Consider the following 24013-nt stretch of genomic DNA (forward strand, 5'->3'; position numbering starts at 1 on the left):
TAGTCATAACCTGTGACAAAGGGTCACAAGTTGCATTCATTTTAAGGGTTCAGAAGCCAAAAGCTTTGGGATGTTGATTTAGACATTACTGTCAGTGAAACCCTTTGAGTCGTCCCTAACAAAGACAGGGTAATCTTTGAGCCAATGCACATCTGTTGCTCACTAATTGTTGAAGATGGATAAACATTACAACAGTGCATGAGTAAAAATGTGAAAACGTTATGATTAATGGACTGGTGTAAGTAATTAGATTGCAAATGTAAAGCCTTCAGTGTGCTTCAAATGAACAAGGTCATTCTGTGTAGCGTGAGTTAAGTTAGGTCTATAAACATTTAGTCAGTGAGACGTGAGATTACAGAGCAGAGGTACAATGTGCTGCTCCAGGAGTCATTTCTTTCAGAGTTTTACTCTAGTTTTCTTTCCGTTCCTCCAAACAGAAACACATCTCATTATTTTCAGATCTTTTCTGCTTCGCTGTGCTTTGCTGTGGCTGCAATGAAGTGTGTGCCCCAGTGCAATGATTTCGACTAATTCACTGACAAGAAAGTAATGACAAACATCCTCATGTGCAGGAACAAACTTTCATAGAGCTACATTAGCTCTTGGTGATTAGCGACACTCAACAGCACTGTAGCTGTTTCACCATTAACATGTCTCCAGTGATGCTAGTGGATCTGTGAGGCTGCATTTAAACACAACTGTGTTAGCATGCAGACACTCTCACAGTGACAATGCTAACATGCTGATGTTTAGCAGATATAATGTTCACCATGTTCTCCATCTTTGTTTAGCGTCTTAGCATGAAAACATTGGCTTATTAGCACCAAACACAAAGTAAAGTTGAGGCTGATGGGAATGACATTAGTTTTGCAGGTGTTTGGCCGTAATCCAAAGTATTGAACAAGTTGACATTTTGACCTGATGATAGCGCTACGAGAAAAGCAGCAATAATTCTTGAGTTCGTCTATGAAGAAGAGATCAGAGGGAGCTTTTAACAGGGGTGGCAGGGATATTTCACCAGCATTTAAGTACAATTTTAAGTTTTTCCATATTAAGCTAATTTATAATTTGACATTATTAATCTAAATTTCAGATGGAAATATTGTAGTTTTTACTCCTCTACCTTTATACGACAGCTGTATTTACTCTGCAGATTGAGATGATAGATATAAAAGATATGATCATTTTATGAAATATGATGTATTGTTATAGGTTAAGCATATAAACACATAGTTGAGTTTTTCATCAACACTGGTCATGGTTGAAAACGTAACCACAACAAGTCACGGCTGCAATGCAGAAATAACAAAATTAAGATATAGTCAGTCAATGTTCCATGTTGCTCTTTGTTTGAAGCATAAAACAAGACAGTGTGTTGTACAGTCACCTAAGCACATCCACGCTGGAAGAATTTCCCCCAGATTATTCATTAGTTGGAAATATTCCACTTCTTCTGATTTGTATCTCAAAACAAAAGGCTCTAGTGTCTCTAGATAAGCATCATTAAATGGCAACATAATGGACTGTGCCCACTCTATGGCTGTAGTGATAAATCATTAAAAGATAAGGCCGCAGTTATTCTATATTTTTCTTATTGTCAACAAATCCTATGAAAACACCAACGCAAACAATGTTAGTTCATCACTCAATAATTTCCGACTTCTTTACCCTGATTGTGACACTAACCTCATTGATTCCTACTGCTGATGAAAATCTTATCACAAATATATAGTTTCATTAAAAAAAAAAAAGAAAAAAAAAAAGCTGAATCATTTTTATTTCTAAAGCAGCACTGGCACATTAACTTTTAGCAAACGTTACTCAGACAGGAGAAAATAGTGGATTTCTTGGGGACTATTTTCAGATGTGAATTTGGTGCATAAGTGAGTGTTTACAGAAGCAGGAAGGTGTATGTGGGACCGACTTAAAATAAACTACAGTGCCCACGTTCATGGAGATAAAGGAACATGTCATCCAGAGTGGCTCATTGATGTGCTTTTGTTGGTGCACAGAGGACTAATATACGTCAGGCCTTGGCTACAGAGATAGCACATTAAGATGAACTCTTTGACAAGAATAAAACATTTGATATCACCAGAGTCATCCTGTGTGAGGCTTAATAGTCACTTTTAAAATAATGTTGAAAATGTGTGTATGTCTTGAGTGTGTATGACTAAGACTAATGCTGGTCAGTCTAACGCTGAAATGTTTATACTCTTTGCCCCTCCTCTCTCCCTTTTGTTGGTGACCTACTATCGCTGCCACCTCCTGTTTATTGTCTCTCTCCCTCTCACACACATGCAAATATTTTCTTGGCATGACAAGGCAGAATGACAAAAGCAGTCAAATAAAAGCCACGCTTCTCAGCCCTCTGTTTCCTTTGTCTGTGTGTCTCTCGTGTCTCCTCCCCCTCTCCTGAGCACATGTGTTGCTCTCTCTCTCTCTGTGTTTGACTCGAACAGGTGCCTTTTCCTCCACCACCACTGGCCGAGGTGTTTTTTTTTTCTCTTTTGGGCATGTGTGTGAATGTGGCTTTATTGGTGGAAGAGCCTAACCCCCTCCTCCTCCTGTCAACCCACCCTTCTCCCCTCTCTCCTTCATAGCCCTGCTGCTACAGATGGCCATTGTTATCATGTGCAGCAAATGTCACAATTGATAGAGAAGTCGCTCTCTCATGGGATTCATTTTCCTCTCACGTCTACAGCTGCTGCTTGGGGATGAGGGTTATCTCGGCGTTATCCCAGCGTTTGAGCCACAGAGCAAACCAATCCTCCCTCCCCCCACCTGATCTCTCCCTCCCCTCTCCCCTCTCCTTCTCCCTCTCTCTGCTCTCTCTCTCTCTCGTTCTCTCCTCACTTCAAATCCTCCAGTGAGTGTCAGCGTCCCTGTGGCTTGGCGGTGGCTGCTGCCTTCCTCTGTCTCTCTCTGTCACACTCTAGCTGCTCCCACTGTCTCCCTGCCTCTGCTGCTCTCACCCTCCATCTCCTCCTCTCTCTCTCTCTGTCTCTCTCTCTCTCTCTCTCTCTCTCTCTCTCTCTCTCTCTCTCTCTCTTTCTCCCTCCCCTCCTCGCTGTCCTTCACTCCTGTGCTTCCTTGTTTTCCACTCCACTGCCGATCTCGGGGAAATCATTGTTGGAGACAAATTTCTCTGTTTGCCGCTCACACAAAGAAAGGGATTACGGCTTGATTTGCTGACTCCGGGCTTGCTCTGCATCCAGGCAAGTGGCAGCTCCTTATTCTCTCCTCGTTGTCTCCTTCTCCCTTTTTCCACTCTCACTGTCATCCACCATCCGAAGCCTGTGATGTATGCATGGCACAGAGTGTGTGTGTGTGTGTGTGTGTGTGTGGTGTGTGTGTGTGTGTGTGTGTGTGTGTGTGTGTGTGTGGGGTTGATGCTGTGTATATAGGCTAAGGGAATCAGGGGAGGTGGGGGTAGGGGTGGGAATTATGTGAGGGAAATAGGGGGGCAGGCACACTCAGAGCAGGAACGTCCAACCCAGAGGGACAGATGGCCAGTAGCCCTGGTCCTTTTTCCTCTTTGGTTTTCTAATTCACCCTGCAGGCTTTGTGTAAGGCCCACTAGTACACAGACCTTCTTTTCAAGAAGCAAGAGATGGCTGTTCTCCTTAGCTGGGGGGGGGGGTATCTGTGTGTGAAGAACTGACAGGGTATAGGAAAGGAGAGGAGAGGAAGGAGGAAGAGGAGGGTGATGAGGGTGGGGGGGTTGCTGTAGAAGCAGAGCTGGTTTTTAGGAGGAGGTTAGGATAGGAGAGGAGAGGAGAAGAGATGAGGAGCTGAGAGGGAGGGGAGGGGGGGGGGCGGGGGGGTCATCAGCCTCGAATGCATGGAGGTCAGGTCCAGATGCTGCTCAAACAAAAGGGCTTCTCTGGGGGAACGGCAGGGGGAAGCGTGGCACTCGCCATTGTGTGTGTCGCTGCATTGCAGGGTGCTGCTGGGGAGCCTCATGCTAATGATGGCCATTCATTCTTGTAACGGATGAGTGGGCCCCAGCTTCTGTTTGCCTCCTTTTCACATACGCACGGCTCAGATTTTGTTCATGTGACCAAATATCTGCTGTGTTAACACACGATTCGCTCTGGAAACAACGAGGGATGGAAAAACGATGGCTTCCCAAGCTCATTGAGGAAGCTGGGCAAATATGTGTTTTTGCATAGTAATGATGTATAAAGACAGGTGCAGACTGTGTGTGTGTGTGTTTGTGTGTTTACATGGACTATGTGTGTGAGAGATCTATGTTTAATGCATGTGTTGGTGTATTCATCTCCACATATAACATATTTTACAGATACAGTAACAACCAGGCATCATTTGTCGCCATTAAAATGAATCACTACCACACACAGGCCAAAAGAACTACAGATCTTCCTGCTATAGTTTTATCGTCAGTGTGATTGGCAAGTGGGTGGGAGATGGTACTGGAGGCTGTGGTCTCTGATGTCATTTTTGTTATTGACAATCTCCTCCGTGCCCATTTCAAAGACATGTTATGGTACGTTATCCAGAAGAAACCGTTACAACAACTCAACCTCTGTTTCTGTTTTCTGCACCTGCAGTTTAGAACAAGCTGTACCCTGATCCTGGTCTTACATTAACTTAATCAGTCCTGGTGAGCAGCCACTGTGATCACGAATCTTAAGTGTAGCTCATAATAATGTTCTTGTTATTCAAACTACTTATTCATGTTACCTTGCCCATGCCCAAGCTCGTGTAAGACAACGGGCCTTTGATCTTGTGAATACTCCTCAATCATGATGTGAGGATTGTTGACAGGATCACCCCAGAGTCACCTGGGTCAATTAAAAGTGATCAGTCTCTGATATATGAGGCGCTATCTTGTCCCACAACTGCAGAAAAGCTTCATGTAGTTCTCTCTGTGTGGCTCTTGGTGAGGACAGTCCTTGTATGTCCGGACCAGAGCGATCCTTCGTCCAACCTGGCCGCCCTGTTTACCACATGGAACAAAAAGAGAGCTTGGGGATTGTTGATGAAAGCAGGTGTGAATTCTCTTCCCTGTTTACAGATTGACGATTATATTTCAGACAGCAAGCTAGTGTGTCTATTTTTGTTGTTGTCAGTGGAGTGCAATGATGATAGTCTTGTTTTTGAGGTCAGGGAAATGAACTGCGCTAATTCACTGACTGAACAAAGGTTCTCTGTTATGATCATGAAGTCTTTTACAAGACTGATCTGTGTGTGAGTGTCTTGTGATGATTTGGACGTGGCTCTGCTGTGGCAGCCAGCTAGCATACATGCTGTAGTTCCCGAGTGTGTGTTAGCTGCGATGCCTCCAAGCAGTGAGTGTGATGATGCCAGATTAATCTAAAATCGGGTATGCTTTAACTTTGTTCACTGAACTCTGTGTTCACGTGGCTGCTTGCGTTTCGATCATCTTTACTCCTGTGGATAAGCACACTCTTCTTATCCCAGGGCCGTATTTGATGTTTACTCCAAATAAAGCAAGTTTAGCTTTTGAATTACATACAAAATATTGCTCCATTAATTCAGTTAATCAATAACCTACCAAATCTCCTTCAGGGCTGCAGGTTTTTCATCATGTTGTGTGCAGTCAGTGAAGGTGATTTAATGTTTTGGCTAATTGTTTGAATGTTTAGTTGTCAGAATAGCTGAGTACTGCATTTGGCCATTTTTCAAACTGTAAATGATGAATGCTACATGAATGTTTGATCCAGCCCCCCCCCCACTATACCGCTGCCATTTTGTCAACGTAGCTAAAGGAAAGGACATTTTCTTATTTGCTTTCCTGCTCAGAGTTAGATGAGTGTGTTGCCATGACATATGAAGCTAGAAGCAGCAGGCTAGCCTCCCTTAGCATAAAGACTAGAAACAGAGGTCTACAATTTAAAACCACCAACACCTCTGAAGATCACTAATTAACACACTAGTTATGTCCTGTTTGTTTTTGGACATAGCCAGGCTAGTTGTTTTCTCTTGCTTTCAGTCTTTATGCGAAGATAGGCTGATCTGCTGGCTGTAGTTTCTGTTAGTGTACATACATAAGAGTGGTACTGATGTTGTCTAATTCTCTGTACAGACTGAGAAATCATCACATAATTATCCGGCTGTAATTTATACCGTTTGGATGTCAACGTGTTCGCTACACTCGTTTGACACTGGCAAGCTGCAAACTGAGGTTAGCTTTGTGCTAATCCAACAAAAGCATGTCCAGCCTGTTCCTTCAACTATTCCCCAGTAACAAATGTTATTCTTAGACTCACACAGCTATTGATAAGCTAAGTAGCCTACCATCTGGTAACAAAGGCAATCAGTACAGCTACAGTTTCAGTACATCACCATACAAAATACTGCATACCAAATTCTTGTTGATTCACTTCAGGACTCCAATACAGCTACTTAAAAAAAAAAAAAAAAAAAAAAGTATTTATTTTTAACTTTTCATTGTGGTACAATAAGGGCATGTGGCTGAGATTGGACCATGTGAATCCAAACAGAGAGCTGCAGTCCTCTTCCCTCAGGGCAGCTCCTGGGTTTTGTGGTCAAGTTGCCTGGGCAGCAGTCCATGTTCATGCAGGTACTGGCCTGCGCTGTCAGGTACAAGCTTTCCTTTGGTCTTTCAGTGGGCTGTTAATCTCCCAAGGTCCTAATCAAGTCCAAGCTCTCGTCAAAACATAGTAAACAAATCCCACCTGCAACCAAATCTGCACAAGCTAATCCCAGACCAAGAACAGTGGTCATCAATTGTCATATTTACACTTTTATTATTTATATATTTGCTGTCTTATTTTTTTACTAATTTCACTATATGATACTATATCTCCCTCCTATCTTCACGTGCATCCTGAATACTTACCCTCATTCTTGTCCTGCTGCCCTCTACATCCTTCCTCAACCCTGCATTCACCCCTGAAGAGGTTTTTCTCAGTCACGAGAGCTGCATGAAGCTAACTGTTTATCAGGAGGGACCATGTGTTAGGTAATGTCAAGAGTCTATATTTATGGCTAAGATAGCAAGAGAAGGAGCATTAAAGAAGAGAAAGACAGAGGAAAGAGAGAGAGTGAGAGAGAGAGAGGGAGGGAGGGAGGGAGGTAGTGGGCGGGAGCATGCGGGGGATGTGGGGCTGCAGCCATTGGCCTCAGACAGGAACTGTAGTGTGAATAGCTCACATTGGCTTAGCCTCTAAGCTGGGCTGGACCTCTAATTTGCTCTGCTTGTGGAGCTTTGAAGAAAAACAGCAGCTGCCTACTAGCTGCCTGCCTGAATGAGCTCGAAAGCTGTGAGGTAGCACTCACTCACAGACAACTGGGTGATCCATGGATGGTTTGGATGGAAGAGGGAGAGCAGAATTCAGCCTGCTTGGATTTATCTTCTTTTTGAATATTTCTGTGGAATAACGTGGGGAGAGGAAATCAGCAGCAGCAGCAGCAGCAGCAGCAGCGGCGGTGGTGGTGTAGAGGTAATTCTGTGACATTTGCTTCATCTCCTGGGAGTGATGCCCTGGCTTCCGGGATTAGATTGGGAGAGATGTGGGTGGGGAGAATAGATGGATACACACAGAGGCAGAAATACAGAGGCAGGTGGATTTTTTTTTTTTTTTTGAGAGAGTGAGAGAGAGAGAGAGACTGTGGGAATCAGTGCCAATGCAGATCTGTTGTGTGATATTGATGAGCTGTGATGTGTTGTAGCGTGTGTCTGTGATGATGGCGGATGTGTGTGCACACACATATGCATGTTTGTCTGTCTGAGATGGTGTTTGGTTAGGGGCTGACTTTAAACACTAATCTGTTGACACACTCGCCTGCTGTTAGAGGACATTATTACCGTGTCTGCCATGGGCTCTTCTTCCCATCTTCCCTTCATTCTTACCTCTTTGAGTCACCCCTCCTCATGCACTAGCTCTCTCCTCTCAGCCTTACTCTTTAAAGCCAAAGCTCCTTCCCCCTGTATTTCACCTGGCGTCCTCCACTAAACAGTGCTTTCTAGTAGGTAAAGAAAAACAAAACCCCTGCCACCCTTTGTGTAATTATTACAAGATTTCCAGTTAATGATGCTTCAGCTTGTATGTGCTTGCCCACTATTCATTTTCAGCCCCCCCCCCCATTCTTCTCCCCCATATTGAAAGGGGAGAGGTGGGGAGGGAGCAGGGGGAACAGCAGGAGAATAGCGGCTGGGACTCAGCTGTGAGGAGTGTTGTGGCGCGAGCTGAAAGAATGGCCTGTTGTATTGGGCTGCAGCAGTATTGTGTGTCTGGCCTCTCTCTCCCTCTGTGTCCTCTGTCCCTCTCCTCTTTAATGGGTAACTCCATCACCCCTTTATTCAAACAATCACAGCGAGGAACCTGCTCTACATTTATAAAAAACAAAAAAAAAAAACACATAAAATAGGCTCTTTGATAAAGAAAGCTATCCTTTTTTTTTATAAATGCAGATTTTTTTATGCGAAAGCCAAAAACATACTTTTGCAGATACTTTATACTTTGAGAAATATAAGCATGATTTTGTATAAAACAAATTTTTATAGAGCTGAAACAATAAGTCAATTAATTGATTAGTTGATGGAAGTTAATGGTTTCAGTCATTTTCTTTTAAGCAAAAACACCAGCTCTTCAGATATGAACATTTGCAGCTTATTTTGCCAGAAACTGAATATTTGGGGTTCTGAACTGTTGGTCTGAACATGTTTGGACTCCACATTTTTACTATATTAAGATGGCAGAATTTTGCATTAAATCTGGATCTGTTTGATATAATAATAAATATATATATATCAGAGTACATTATACTATATGGTACCAAAAAGTGTTGATATACATAAATATATATTTTTACTGCAGATATACTTGTCAGAAAATCTTCTCTGAGCTTACTCTGTTTAATAGTGAGTCTTGACTGCTGTTTGAATGCGTGCATGGTTTTGCATGTATGTTACACTGTGGGAGGCAAGAGGAGGCACTGAAGCTCTTTGCTGAAGCTTCTCCAACCCCATCGTAGTTAATTGAACCTACAACAGCATGGCGTGCTCTCAGCAGCACCTCGGCCTCTGATAGGATCTGGAGTGGGACTGCTATTTGCTTAATCATTAATCTGAGGGCCTCCGTTACATTGATTCTCTCTCTGTTCCCCTTCATAAATCATTATAGGCCAGCAATCTCTTTAATGGGGGATGGAACATAGCCACGGCACTCAGCATGTAATACTCACCTTGGTCTCCAGGTCAGATGATCAGGACTGAAGAAACTGGTCCAGTGCTTGTCAATCTCAGCAGTATTAGATTTCTAGCCATTCAAGCATGACAATGGAGTGACACATACTTTCATTACAATAAGTTTAACCACTGTTCAGACCAAATACTTTGTCATATTCTGTATTAGTCTTATTAGCATCTCTAAAAAGATTGGCCTCACTGTCACCGTAATGGATGCAAGTGGTCGTCTACCCATAGTTTGTGGTTGAGACACTCCCATCATCTGACCAGTGTATTAAGGGACTACTTGTGTAGATGAGGCCTTAAAGTGCTGCCTCAATCAATGCTGCTCTGGTAATTGGCTTAGAGGCCCAAGAGAGTTCCCTGCTAACTCCCTGTGTGACTGTTTGCTTTCTCTGCCCCTCCTCTCCTCTGTCTGCTCTGAGATATGTACGTAATTTCTCCTCACGTCATCTCTCAGCCTCTGTTTTCATAACACACACTTCCCCATCAACACCGAGTGTGTGTTTATCCTGGAAACACGCCATAATTTATGCTGCTCCTATGGCTTTGAAAGTTGTGGAGGAGACGGTTGCAAGCATTAGTGGAAGATTTGTTTGTTGAGAATATAAAGTTTGATGCGATGTAATTATTACTTAATCAAACACAATTAGAGCATTGTTTAGAATTTATTTCTTTAAAAAAAACAGCAGTTTCCCTGCACAGTTTACAGCCCCACCATCAGGCTAATCTCTCTCTCAGGTCAGTTGGAAGTTGCTCGTTCTCGTGAGTTCTCCCCCCTGTCACGCTCACACTCATAACCAGCAGGGGTTAAAAACAGCAGATGTTAGGCTGAACCGGTGTGTATGTGTCCCTGTGTGTGTCTACGGGTGTGTGTATGTCTGTGTTAGACAATGAGTGGAAGCACCCCAGACCATCAACAGCAGGAAGCCGATTGAGGGTATCAAATGTCACCAGAGTGCTGTCAGCCCCACTGCCTATTGTGAATACGCAGGAGGATGTTTTTTCACCTGGATTTGCGTGCGTGTGCGTGCATGTGATTGTGGTTGTGGTGGTAGAAGTGTGTGCATATGTGGGATGGATTTTTTTTTTCTTTTTTTCAGATGCAAAAAATTTTGCATGTTTTTACAGTCATTATTAGGGACATGCTCATAAGCAGTTTGTGTCTCTGATGGTGAAGATCTGAACAGTCAAACAGAGCAGGAGCTCATGTGGGTGTGGAGGGGAAGGAGTTCAGGTTATCTTGGCCCCAGGTAGTGAACCAAACTTAGCCAGAGTTCAGAGCAGGGCATCAAGAGAGAGGCTGCAGAGTGTAGACTTAGATATCACCCTTAGCCTGACATCTTGCACTCACATGTCTGTCTGTTCATTTACATAATGCAAAACAGCAATATAAAATGTGAAAAAAAGACAAGGAAAGAATCATACAGTAACAACAGTTGTGCACGTAAAGCTAAAAAAAGAAAAAGCCAAGAGGTTTATTGCATGGCTCCCCTGAAAGAGAAAACATGCACTTCAAACAATACTTCATTTTTCACTTGGCAGCTTTTGCGCAACCTGAGCTGTTAGAACAATTTTAAACAATAGGAACATCTTTTCATTTTTGACTTTTCAAGCGTGCTCCATATTGCACACAATAGCAATCCAGTGCTATAAAGGGACTACGTTATGTGTCAGGTGTCAGGTGTAACAATAGTATGAAACACAGCCTGCAGATATCCGGTGTCTGATTCAAGGTGCATTTTCAGGCTGGGTTTTAATGATAGACATAAAATTCAGGTTACGATTAATGTTTGTCTGGGGAGATTAAGTAAATATAGGAGGAGTGTCCTGTTGCCACTTCACCAGCAAAGTAGGTGCTCAAAGGCCCAAAGGTGCAAAAGCACCTTGCCACAGAGATGAAGTAAATAAACTATAGAGACTCTGTTTACATGTGATTTTTTTCAGCTGATAATCAATAACAGTTATGTTAGAAATATAAAATCTAAGAGAATTGACAACCATGCTACTGGCTCTGGACACCAAATAGTGGTGTGAACTGAACGCAGACACACACACACACTGACTATGCTAACATGTTGTTTAGCAGGATTAATGTTTACCATGTTCACCCTCTAGGTTTAGAGTGTTAGCATGCTAACGTTTCCTTATTGGCACTAAACACAAAGTGCAGCTGAGGCTGATGGGAATGTCATTAGATTTGAAGCTATTTGGTCATAAACCAAAGTATTGGAAAATTTCAAATTTTTTAAATTTTACTTCTAACTCAGGGTGGTGCTTCAGGAACAGTCAGAGGATCAACGAAGTTCTAGAGTGTCTGTACTCAAATTTTATGGCAATCCATCCAGTAGTTATTGAACTATTTCTTTCAAAACCACAAATGTCAACCACATTGTGAAGCTTGAACACCAGAGGAAAAGTCAAAGTTGTCTGCAAAGTTATTACCATACATTGTCTGAGAAGCATGAATGACTCTAGTGGAAGACCAACCAGCCAGCGTTGTCAGCCACAGCACTAGCATGGTTAAAACAACAATGTAAGGCTTATGAAATAAGATCCTTTAGCCTTCTGCTCATGCACAGTACATCGTGTTACATGTGGATCTCACTGGCAGGCATAGGCCACTTTTAGACAATGCAAACATTTACTCGGCTACACGAATGAAATATTTAGTCAGCCTCCACAAATAACAGCTTCCCTCTCAGTATGGACTCCCACAGCTTGCATCAGCCCACCAGAAATGGCTGCACTGCAGCTTCATTTCATGTAGAAATTAGATTTTTTCTTTTTACAGTGTACAGAAAAAGACAATATTTGGCATTTTCAGCCAAGTAAAACCCTATTTTCCTTGACCTTTGTGCCCATACTCATTTCAATGAGTCTATGTTAGCTCAGTATTTGTGAGCATAAAATGGCAAATGATATGGAGCTATATATAAATGTGAGTTTTTGGCTAAAACAGTGAAACTTGAGCCTTGTGCATTGTAAAAGATTCAGTAGCCAGATGGCCTTGGAATCTGCTTTTCTCTGAAGCTAGATAAAATGGCGTCTAAATGTTGTGCCACTAGTATGCTAGCTTATTCACACTGTGAAGCAGCATAAGCCTTCAAAAATGTTTGGAAAGTGCAAAAACTTCTAGTTTCTGTTTTAATGAGATGAAGGAACTTGGAGATGATTTATATTCACTGTGCATGTTTTTTTTATTCAATTGGCAGTGATTTTACAGGAAAATTGTAACAAAACAGTTTCTACAAATCAGTCTAGTCATTATCTCTGTGTTTTCACTTTACTGTGCGCACATTGTTGCCATCATGTAGTTGAAAGAAGTAAGCCAGTAGTAGTTGTTGCTCAGAGATAAAGGCCATGTAAGACTTATCGGTGTGTTTTGCCGCTTTCTGTGGCACAGAAAGATGATGCTGCTACATTGCACTTCAAGTGTGTCCTTTCCTGTGATGTTAATCTTCCTCTAAACCCTTTGGTATTCTCCACGACAGAGCCTCACCATGACAGAGCTGAAAATGATAACTCCTTCCAAATTGCAGATTGCAGATTACCAGTTCATATGAAGATTACCATCATGATTCACATTCACAGAGAACCTACTGTAAAGTGATAACAAACTCCTAGGTCTGTAATTAACGACTTAGGACAGCTCGGATGCTCCTGCGGTTTATGATGCGTGTTCAGTAGCAGTGAGTGAGTGGCCCAGTATTAGGAGAGGGGATATGGGTCATAGCATGCACTCAAACAGGCCACTTCAGGGACACATGTCCCTTGCTCCGGAGCTTTTTATGAACTGCCAGTGAGGACAGAAACTGGCTTCCACAACCTGCTATTTATAGTCCACACACTATATATGTGTTTACACTCCCCTTCTCTGCTCTATCTATCTCTCTCTGATTGTCTGAGTCTGTGAATGTGTCAGTATGGACGCTCACACCAGCAACCGTGTGTGTTTACTGTAAATTTCATGCCATAAACCGACTGTAGCTAAATCTCGAGCAGACCACAGTGGGGTGAACACAGACACTACTCCGAGGTTTGGCTTGTGATATACTTGCCATGCTTCACAAAAGCAGGGTTATTGCATTTGCACATATGTTAAAATGTTGCAACTAATAATTTTTTTTATTATCAATTAATCTCTGGATTATTTCTTTGATTCATCTTTTCATTCTTTATTCAATAAAGTATCAGAAATAGTGAAAATGCCCGTTGCAATCTACTAGAACCGAAGTTAATGTTTTCAAATAGCTTGTTTTGATTGGCCAACAGTCTGAAACCAAAAGATATTCAGTTATATATTATATATAAAACAGATCAGAGCTGCAGCGCTGGGTCATTTCATCAATTAGCTAATCAATAGAAAATTAATCTGCAACTACTTTGATAACTAATTAATCATCTAAGTCAATTTCCAAGCAAAAATGTCACTTGCTTCTCAAATGTGAGAATTTGCTGCAATTTTTTTTGTCATATCATTTTAAATTAAACATCTTTTATATGTTTTATTGACTAAACAGTTATGTGATTAATTGAAAAACAATATCAATAGATGAATTGTCAATGAAAATAAGGTTTAGCTGCAGCCCTAAAATAGATTTTAAAAAAAGGACAATCATCCAGTGAATATTATTGTGTTTTTGCTTGTTAAAATGAATCAATTACCTAAACTGTTGTCAATTAATTTTCTCTACAAATCAGTTAATTGACTATTTGTTTCAGCTATGTTATGTTCTGCTTTGTACAGGCAGAGGTTTGGATGGTTCAGCAGTACAGTGACAGACATAGAGACAATGTTGATGATGTGATAGAGGCGAGGACAGGCTTGCCCAGACTCCTTTATCCTTTTAGCAGTGCTAAGATCAATACCTCTCTCACATAGACACACACACATGCATGCATGCACACATCCAGCTTCATCCTTGTGAGAAAGAGAGCAAGATCCTACTCACTCAATAACACGATGCCTAGACAAGATGAAAGTGGAGATCTGAGGAGAACCAGCACAGAGTGTGTGTGTGTGTGTGTGTGTGTGTGTGTGTGGGGGGGGGGGGGGTGTGTGGGTGTGTTTGTATTTGGCTTCTCTGGTGGTGTGATGGTTGTTTGTCAGATGGCAAGAGGTGAGAATGAGGGAGAAAGTGTGAGCTGTTTGTTGTGCCAGGGATTTCACGTGCCCATTAGGTGATTGTTTTTCCTGTTGTGTGTGTCATGTGTTTGTACCGCCCTCATCCTCTTTCACTCTCTCCATCTTTCTCCTCTGTGTTGTTTTCCACCATTTGGCAGATGCCCCCTGTCACTCCCAACAGCCCTGTACATCCTCCCCTCTTCTCCCTCCCTCCCCCTCTCCTGGAGCTGCTGAATGACGTTGTTGCAAAGAGAGTGAATGATAATGACACAAGTTGTGTGTTTGGTTTGTAAACTCCCCAAAATAGAATGGGAAACATCCGTGTTGTGGTGGACACCTCACCACGCTTCATGGCTACTGCTGTGTCCGCCCACTTTAACCTATCAATATTTTCAAAAGCATGAAGACAGAAATGGAGAGATTGTCCTTCCTTGTAGTGTGAAATGAAGATGAAAGCAGAGGAGGTATAGGCCTAATGGTGAGAAACAGAGCGTGCACAGCAGGAAAAAAGGAGATACATAAAACATTAAGAACGTTGGTGGGAGGGACACAAGCTGCTTATAAACTGGGTGTACAGTAAGAATAACATTTATTCATTGCACAATAAAAGGTAAAGGGCAACAAAGGGGAGCTGTGGGCATAAAGCTGTAATCTTTTTCTTTCCTTTTGAAAGCCATATTATGGATGCGTTCCAGCTGACTGACTAGCAACATTGCACTCAACAGCCTAATGCAACCAGAGAGATTAAAGGGATATTTGAAATATAGCAAAATCTCTGACGGTAGAGAAATATGTACTGTGTCATGGTATATGACGGCATATTGCCAGACCCTATAGTACTCTACTATGAAAGTCAAGCTGCATAAACGTTTGACAACATACCACTTTGTTTTGAAGAGATAAATTGAATCAGATTGTAATGTAGTTACACAAAGGAGGGTATTTTTGAAAAGATGACGTGCGCTACTAGCAAGTCCAACACTAATACAGATTTGCATCACATGACTCTTAATCTATCTGTAGATTCATCTGCAGTTTATTTTGTGCAGAAATCTTCCATACTTTTTGATATTTTTTTTAGCCATGCTAGCAGCGTGGCTCTAGGGATGGCAGTGTCCTTCTGTCAGTCAGTCGCTCCACCACTTTGATCCGGACTGAAATCTCAACATCTACTAGATGGACTGACATGAAAGATTCAGACACTCAGCCCCCTCAGGATGAATTTCAATAGCTTTGCTGATTCTTTTTACTTTTACTTTTCATATACCACCACTTCCAGGTCAGCATTAACTTTTTTAAATGTCATTCCTGTCAGCCTCAGGTGTGTTGAATGTGTGCCCCTAATTAGCAAATGATGGGCTAAGATGTTGAACATGGTAATACACCTGCTGCTACACCAGCATGGTAGCATTGTCATTGTGAGCATGTTAGCATGGTGACATAAGCATTTAGTTCAAAGCATTTCTGTGTCTGCCTCCTGGAGCTGGGCCATAGACTCAGCCTCATTAAAGTTTTTGAAGAGGGTCTTGGTCTGTGTGTTATCCTCTCAGTTGGAATACAGCTGATGAATTTCCTGTTTCGTTTTGTGTAGAAAAGAGCAAGCTGTCATCATCATTCATCTCTGTACATTTCTGTTTCAACACTCGTGCTGTAGCTCTTTGTTTATATTGTTCATTATTGTTTAAACTGGTACTGAAAAGATCAGTCAATTAATTGAATACTTGAGCTTACCTTTCTCTTGACATCAACACATTTGTAGTACTGTCATTTACCCTCCGTTGTCAATATTGACAATTCTTATGCCCCCAGAAATAAGTTTAATGTATAATTATATCATCATAAATAAATACAACAGACAGAATCTCCTGACTGTGTAGTGGTATAATTAGATGTGAAACAGAGATCTTTCAAGATGTTAGTCGGACTTTTTGGGAAATACATTTATACAGCTATCATGTCTTGTTTGCTCAATCTGTACAAAACCAGAGGTGTGAAAATGGCAACTTGTGGTTTTACAGGGAGTTACTGTGTATGCAGGTGACGACATGACTCCTGGAAGTCACTGTTATGTTGTCGTTTTTCCATTAAACAAATAAGATAGCCTATAACATGTTAGTTAGTGAGCTTTAGAGGTGCTTGTGGGCAGACTTTGTTACCCTCCAACAGAGCCAAGCTGGCTGTTTCACCCTGTTTCTAGCCATTATGCTAAGCTAAGATAACCGTCTAGTGGAAAGACTTGGGTGTGGTATCCATCTTCTCTTGGCAAGAAAGCGAATCAGAGTATTTCCCAAAATGTTTAACTATTCACTTAACTGTAAGAGACCCTCAAAGTGTGTTTGGTGGCCAATCAGTTTTCAGCACTGTAATGTAATAGTCGATCTTAGGCAAAAGCAATACAATCCCAATTAGTATTACTATAAATAAATAACATGACTGATGAACACAGAAGTAAAACATCTGTGAGACTGTAAAACGCCTTTCTTCTGCTTTTACCAAATGTATTACTAGTGTTATTTGGCAGATTTAAGACAAATGCTCCAACCAGCTGTGAACACACTCTCAGCTGTGAGTCCGTGTTTGAGTTACTGAGGACGGAGCTCCTGTGTAGATTTCAGCTTCCACTGTTAGATGTGAAGCCTCTCTATCTGTACCAAGCTGTCATGAAAACAGCGTGAGCCCATCACCGTTATATAATACTACAGGTTTGTTCTGTCCCACCTCTCTGTCTATTACTCGTTGTGTTGTTTATGAACAGCACACGCTACAAAAACCTGTGTTTTCTGTCGGTCTGAACTTACAGAAAACATACAGAAAACATTGAGATTCAATATACTAAATAATCACTTAAAAAAATAATTGAAGTCCTGAGCCATTATCAGGACAAATGATTAGCCTTGGAAAGTGTGCAGCATTTGTACTACAGTATGGGAACACTTAGGCCAATGTTAGTGCTGTATTAAGATGCCATCAGTAAAACCACTGACAGATTTGTCTCTTTTATTGAATAATCATACCCACTGACACTATTAAACTTGAAATGCAGTGTGCAAAAGTGACTCTTCTGGATTATATTTGATGCCTGTGGATGCAGGCACCCGGCCTGTCATATTTGATTCTCTGAAAGCAAAACAGAAGTAGACAGAAGAACACAGACATCTTTATTTCACCACATTGCAAAGAAATATCACATTTTTCTACTAATGCTCAGTCAGTCAAAAGCCCTTTTAATTGTGATTATTATAATTATTTGGAGAAATGTAAGATATTGGCTTTATAAAGTTTTTAATGTTTTCTCCTGCCACAGAACAAAAAATACAGAGTGGACACCAGTAATGTTTAGTTTTCTAGCAGTGACAGTGATATTATTTTTAAGTGGTTTGTGTTGTTGTACTGAACTGCATTTTATTTTGTAGGTGTTACTGTCATCATGCCCACCCTCTGTACCTAGCTTTCATGAAAGCTCCATACTGGTTTTCATAGCAGTACAACAAAGTTGGGAGGAAAGATGAACACTCATGTATGCCCTCTGGAGAACAAAGATTGCTCTCTGCTGGGTTTGGTGGTATTTTAAAACTCAAGATGTTTCCAAATGTGCTTGTGTTACATTTTTCCATTCATGCATACACAGGCTGGTTTCTCACAGTGAAAGAAAGAGCCCATTGATGACTGCCAGTGGAAGTTAGTTCATCAGAGCCGCGGTCAGGGCAGAGTTATGGCCCAGTCATTGTTTCTCTGGACAGAGAAGATAGACACTAACCAGAGGGGTAGTAAGGAGACAGGCCTGACCTCACTGTTACTGCTTTACACTGAGAGGATTCAGGCTCTCTCTCTCTCTGCTCTGAATGGGAGTGTTTAGTGTGTTTAGTATGTGTTTGATGTCTCCAAGAAGACATCATTGTTCGTTGTTCTTTGGCAACAGTACTTCTTCATCAAATGGATTTGTGCTGGAGAATAAAACATTTTATCATGATATGTACTGTATGTTTATCATCTCACTTATAGAGGATTTTCTGTAGAATAGGGGCGATATGGCCAAATATAAATTTGTCTACTGTCAGAGATTTGCTGCATCTACTGCTATGCTGTAGCTGCTCCTTAAATATCTCTGGGTGTCACTGGGGCCACTGTTGCAATCAATAGGGAAGTCTGCTTCAAAGCAAAACTGGATTTTTAGGATTCCTAATAACAATTATTTTGATTATCAATTTTATCTGCCAATTGTCATTTTGTTGATTTACTGAGAGCATTGTGAGGAATTCACACACACACACACACACACACACACACACACACACACACACACACACACACACACACACACACATATATATATATATGTTTGTGTGCGTGTGTGTGTATATGTATATATGTATATATGTGTGTGATTGTTATGTCAATTTGTATTTCAAATTATAGAGTTGGAGCCACAGCTGCTGTTGTCTTTGTGATTTTGAAGTAAGGGCAAACATTACTTGTTGTTCATTGTGTTTGTTTGTGTATAAAACACCACTTTTACTGGAATCCATCGCTGTGACATCATTAAAATGTCACAATATGGTGAGAGCCGATTGATTGCTCCCATGCAACAAGAGTGATGTCCTCCTGCATTGAAAATAGAGAAGTAAAGTACAAACAGAACACAAAGTTACATAACCCAGAAGCTCAGATTGTCAAATTAAAAAAAAAATTCAGTGCCACTCATGAGGGTTAAAAATGTTTATAGAAATGGTTGTTTTATATTAAACATGTGATGATGACATAACTGAAGCTGAATAATGCAGTGTTCAGTCTTGAATACTCTGTAATATAGGAACACTAGAATTACTCATCCTACCACAGGCCTTCACTGTGGGGAATAGCCGGGAATAACAGCTCCATTCCCTGCTCAGCAGCCAGCATCATTAGAGCACGGTGAGCCTCAGAAACATCTCCCACCCTGGGACCACCCAGTCCTATGACTCAAACTCCCAGACAACTTCTCTTTCATCTCATCTCAGTCCACTGAGGTGAATACAAAGCAGCACTTTGCTTCTGTATCGCTGCTGTAAACGGTCAGTTAGATGATTTATAATGTGTTTTTTTTTTTGCTTCATGTGAGGGGCTTATTTTGTTGCTCACAGGCTGAGCACTATGTCTTGTCAACTAAATCGCCTCCTCCTTATCAATTTATCTTGTGTATCATTTTCTAAATGGCAGGAAGAGAAGCGATAAAGAGGATAAGCGTTGCCTTTGCAGTGTGGTGAAGGTGTAGGATTGAGCGGTGCACAGTAAAGGCTTACTTATTATCAGGTGTTTGTGGGCTGGATCTACCCTGAGGGATGGAGTGAGCACTTGCATATTGGAGAGAAGCAGGTAAACACTTGAACAAAACAGAATCTTGTGTCAAAACTGAGCTTTCTCACCTGTCAAGAATAGAGCACAGTGATGCTATTAAATTGTTTGAAGAACATTAAAGTGTCATTTCTGCATTTATCTTTTTTTTTACCAGTTATTAGCCATGCTCAATGGATGGCAATGTCTGTCTGTCTTTTGGTCGGTCCACCTCTTTGGTTCAGGCTGAAATATCTCAACAATTACGGAATCGGTTGAGATGTAATTTTGTACAAACCTTTGTCGTGCCTAGAGGATGGATTGGAATGATTTTAACTTCCCTGACTGCTGCTCATGTACTACCATGAGGTTGACATTTGTGATTTTGAGTTAAATATCTTGGCAACTATTGGATGGAGTGCCAAGAAATTGGGTTCAGACATTCATTTCCCCCTCCGGATGACCAGTAATAACATTATCTGACTGTCTCTCCTGGAAGGCGTTCATAGCAGAGGCCTTCATGGGTCCACAGAGTCCAAATACTACTGTCTAATCAGGTCAGGTAGGGTCTCATTTTACTGCTGGGCCACTCAGGCCTGTGTGTCCATATGTACAATAACCAAATAAATTCAAATTCATCTGAGTGTATGGGGTATCAGTTCTGATCGCTGGTATGTCACAATCACCAGTGTGCTTTGAGGTAAGAGGGAGAATAAGAATCACCAGAGCTTTGTTCTGACAAGAAAACTGGACCTGAGCTTATTTTAGGAAAATCAGAAGCCCAAGAGGTTTATGCTACTAAATGATCGTTTTTGGGGAAATTGACTCACATTTGTTAAACGGGTTAGAATATTGTCTTTTGTCTGTTGCCCAGTCAGCTACAGGATGTTTTATTGTTGGTGCAGTAGGTGGAAGTAGGATTTTCAAGTGTTTGTATATATGTGTCTTTGATTTTAGTTTCTATAACTTTACATTCATTCTCACGACATAATGCTCTTTTTCCACCGTGGCTTGTTGTTCATTGATAGTGCATCATGCTTCTGCTGGTGATGGTGTTCTCTCCCTGTTGAAGTCTGTTCAGGTCGACTGCATTTTGGATCAGGTCTAATTGCCCCTGTGTTTATTTTGGTCCGGTCTGGCTGTGCTCAGGTCTCCGTCGGATCGGGTCTTTCTGTTTTTTGAAAACTAATTTATGTACAGTACATCGAGTTTGGGTTGGTTTTCCACAGGTCCATTTCAGATTTTGGACTCATGAAGACCTCTAATTCATAGTGCACATGTCAGATTATTGGTTTCGGAAAGTTACAGAAATGGTTGGGCGCAGAACCCCCTCCCCAATCTGATGTCAGAAAGATGTGGGGGAGGAGGTTTCTGATGCTATTCCAGTGTTTATCATCGCTGAGGCCCAGTACACCATTTTGTGTGGCATTTAATGGTGTGTAACCTGTGTTATGGTGCAGGTCTACCTCACTTAAGAGGGGTGTGAGAATACATTCATATGCATGTGTGTGTATATATGCATGTAAGCACTCTTGTCCTGATCACAGATGGGTTACAACTTCCGTCAACCATCTGGCCTGTCATCTCATCTCATCTCCTCTTTGTAAAGACAGAGACACAATAGCTCCTGTCTCCATTGTCTGGTGTCAGCTTCCTCTTACAAAGTGCTCTCACTACAAAGTAAAACACTACAGACCACTAATCATTAACTCCAAAGAGGGATCAGGCCCAGGGCAGTTAGCCCAGTGAGGAAAATGTTGATGATGGTTTACCTTTTAAAGAGAATTTGAAACCAAAAAGTTGATTCAGACTCTGGTCAAACTTCTAATGTGCGATTGTTGTAGAATTATTTCAAATGTACTGAGTTTCACTGTCACATGTCTTCTCTGGTTTCACAACATGAAGGAGTCGATCCAGGTTTCTATTGCCTCAGACTGAAAAGCTTTTATTATACTACAGTTAAACCTAATGACACTTAAGAATGCAGTAAGTGTAGCTGTAGAGCATTGAAGTCGTAACAGGAACAATGCAGCTTTAATACCAGCTTAAGTAATATGACTATAATAGTATTATGTCAATGCAATTCCAGACTCACCATGAAGAAGTGGATGGATTGATAACATTATCAGGACTTGTGTATTGCTAAAGGTGACCTTTATTTTATCTTCTGACTCAGCAGGCAGCAGTTTCCCATGAGGCAGAGAGATAGCTCAAGATGTGAGCCTCCATTTAATTTCCTGACATGATATTCGCAGCCACTCACCAGTCACTGTACTTCCAATCACCGCTCTGAATTACAATTGCACCCTCTCGATTTCAGAACTCTCTCATTTCCTGCCGTTGAAACCCTTCCCTCTGACCGCTCATCATCTCTAAAAGCTGAATGAATGTTGCGATGTTGACTGCATTTTAACGCTAATGACAGGCTTTCAGTGTGGCAGTTATGAGAGGAGAATATTGAATGTGTTGTCGCTCCAGGAGGAAAAACCTGATTCCACCTTCAGTCAACTGTAAGCGCATGGCTTGAATTTTAACTGGTATCAGCAGCCACCTAAACTTTATTTGTTTGTTTGTTTTTTCTTGTCCTTAGGTACAACCCGCGCCCCTCGAGACGGTGAGATCCCAGGGGTGGATTACAACTTCCTATCTGTGGAGGACTTCCTAGAACTTGAGGAGAGCGGCACACTACTGGAAATAGGGACGTATGAAGGTGAGGATGGCGAAGATTCTGATCGTAACTGACACTCCATGTGAGTCATGATAGCGCAGGTGTCCCGATTCACCACAGATACAAGAAGCGTAGCAGCGATCAACATTTATTTTTTCCTACATGCAGGCAGGCTGTAAGAGTGTGCACTCGGTTGATTCCGATTAGACTGTGCATGATGGGGGGAGATGCATCCAGGAGACAGCGGGTCACTCCACATCTGCCCCTCTCACTCTGATGAGGACAGTGTTGTGCAGCTCAAACTGACACAAACCTGTGTGTAAACATGTGTGCATATGTGTGGGCTAGTGTGTGTTCATGCATTGTGTTTTTTTTTGCGAGCATGTACCTTATTCAGGGATAAGTCTTATTTATGCGTGTGTGTGTGTGTGTGTGTGTGTGTGTGTGTGTGTGTGTGTGTGATTGGGTGCATGGGGCTGGTACAGAATGTTGCGACATTAATCTGCTTGGCACTGGTTCTGCCTTGTGTTGGCACAGTTCTCTCTTTCACGCAGACAATGTCAAATACCTGTCCACAGGAGTCGGTGGCCATCCAGACAGCCAGAGGAAGCCTGGATTATTGATTCATGAATATATCTGTATTTAATGTATAAATGATTGTATTAGAAAAAGAAACAGATTTGATCATGACATATCCTTTGATTCTACCTTTTATATGCAATTTTCCTCTCAGTTTTGTTTAATATTTTTTTATTTGATAGTAAACAGTAGAGAGTTGACAGGAAATAAGGGGAGATGACATTCAGCGTCTTCCTTTGGTGACGTCAAACTGTTGAAGGAATAGTTTCACATCAACAAAATACCCTTGCATGTGTACCCTGTAAATATGTAGCAGCCAGGTAGCTTAGCATAAAGACTGGAAACAGAGGAAAGCAGCTAGCCTGGCTCTTTCTGATGGTAGCAAAATCTGCCTACCATCACCTTTTAAAAGCTCATTAATTAAGATGCTATAGCTAGGCTAACCGGCTGCTAGCTTCATATTTAGTCTACAGATGTAAGATTGGTAGTGATCTCATTAAATTATATAATAATAATATATTTTAATAATGATAATTTATATAAGAAATAGTCATGATCGTGACATTTTTACACTTTGGTTCTTGTAGATATAACCTGCTTCCAGTCTTAAACTTAAGCTAACCAGCTGCTGGTTTCTAGCTTTATATTACCGTACAGACATGGGAGTGGTATTAATTTTCACATCTAACGCTGGAACCAAATATATGGATACATGATTACTACAATGCCAGAAAGAGAAACCTGATAAATCCCTTTTGCACTGCTGAGAAATGAACAGCAGCTTCAGTCAGAAAAAGCTGCTAAAACAAGCTGGCTGTTGTGAGCTGGTCCATGGTTTTTGCTCAGTGCTTTCAGAGTCTAGACAATACAGCTCTGCAGCCTCAAAGACAAACTAGAATCGTTTTGCTTACTCACCAGCTGCTTAGTTCCATGATTTGTAGTCACTCTGTGATCCAGCTTTATGTCTTTTCCTCTCAGCGTAAGATTAGGAGGTTTCATAGATCCTCTGCTTGCTATCTCTCTGTCCCCCACTCTGCCTGTTTTTATCCCTTTCCTCACTCTGTCTCGGTTTCTCCTTCTCCCTCCTTCTGTGTCTCTCTCAAGCATGCTAATGTCCTTCTTGTTG

The 24013-nt window shown here is 41.5% G+C and overlaps 1 protein-coding gene across 12 annotated transcripts in view; it reads left to right on the forward strand.

The window, feature by feature from the left end:
• LOC130175466 (membrane-associated guanylate kinase, WW and PDZ domain-containing protein 1-like) overlaps positions 1 to 24013 on the forward strand; it is a 109158-nt gene that overhangs the window by 32948 nt on the left and 52197 nt on the right. For 10 of the 12 annotated variants that reach the window (XM_056385982.1, XM_056385972.1, XM_056385974.1 and 7 more), the window contains exon 3: positions 22231 to 22350. In XM_056385982.1, coding sequence (XP_056241957.1) covers positions 22231 to 22350 — 120 coding nt within the window. Of the gene's footprint in view, positions 1 to 3195; positions 3219 to 7177; positions 7455 to 22230; positions 22351 to 24013 lie in introns of those variants that run through there. The other 2 variants (XM_056385983.1, XM_056385981.1) reach the window with 2 other exon arrangements.

Source organism: Seriola aureovittata, chromosome 9 (assembly GCF_021018895.1).
Source record: "Seriola aureovittata isolate HTS-2021-v1 ecotype China chromosome 9, ASM2101889v1, whole genome shotgun sequence".
Taxonomy (NCBI): domain Eukaryota; kingdom Metazoa; phylum Chordata; class Actinopteri; order Carangiformes; family Carangidae; genus Seriola; species Seriola aureovittata.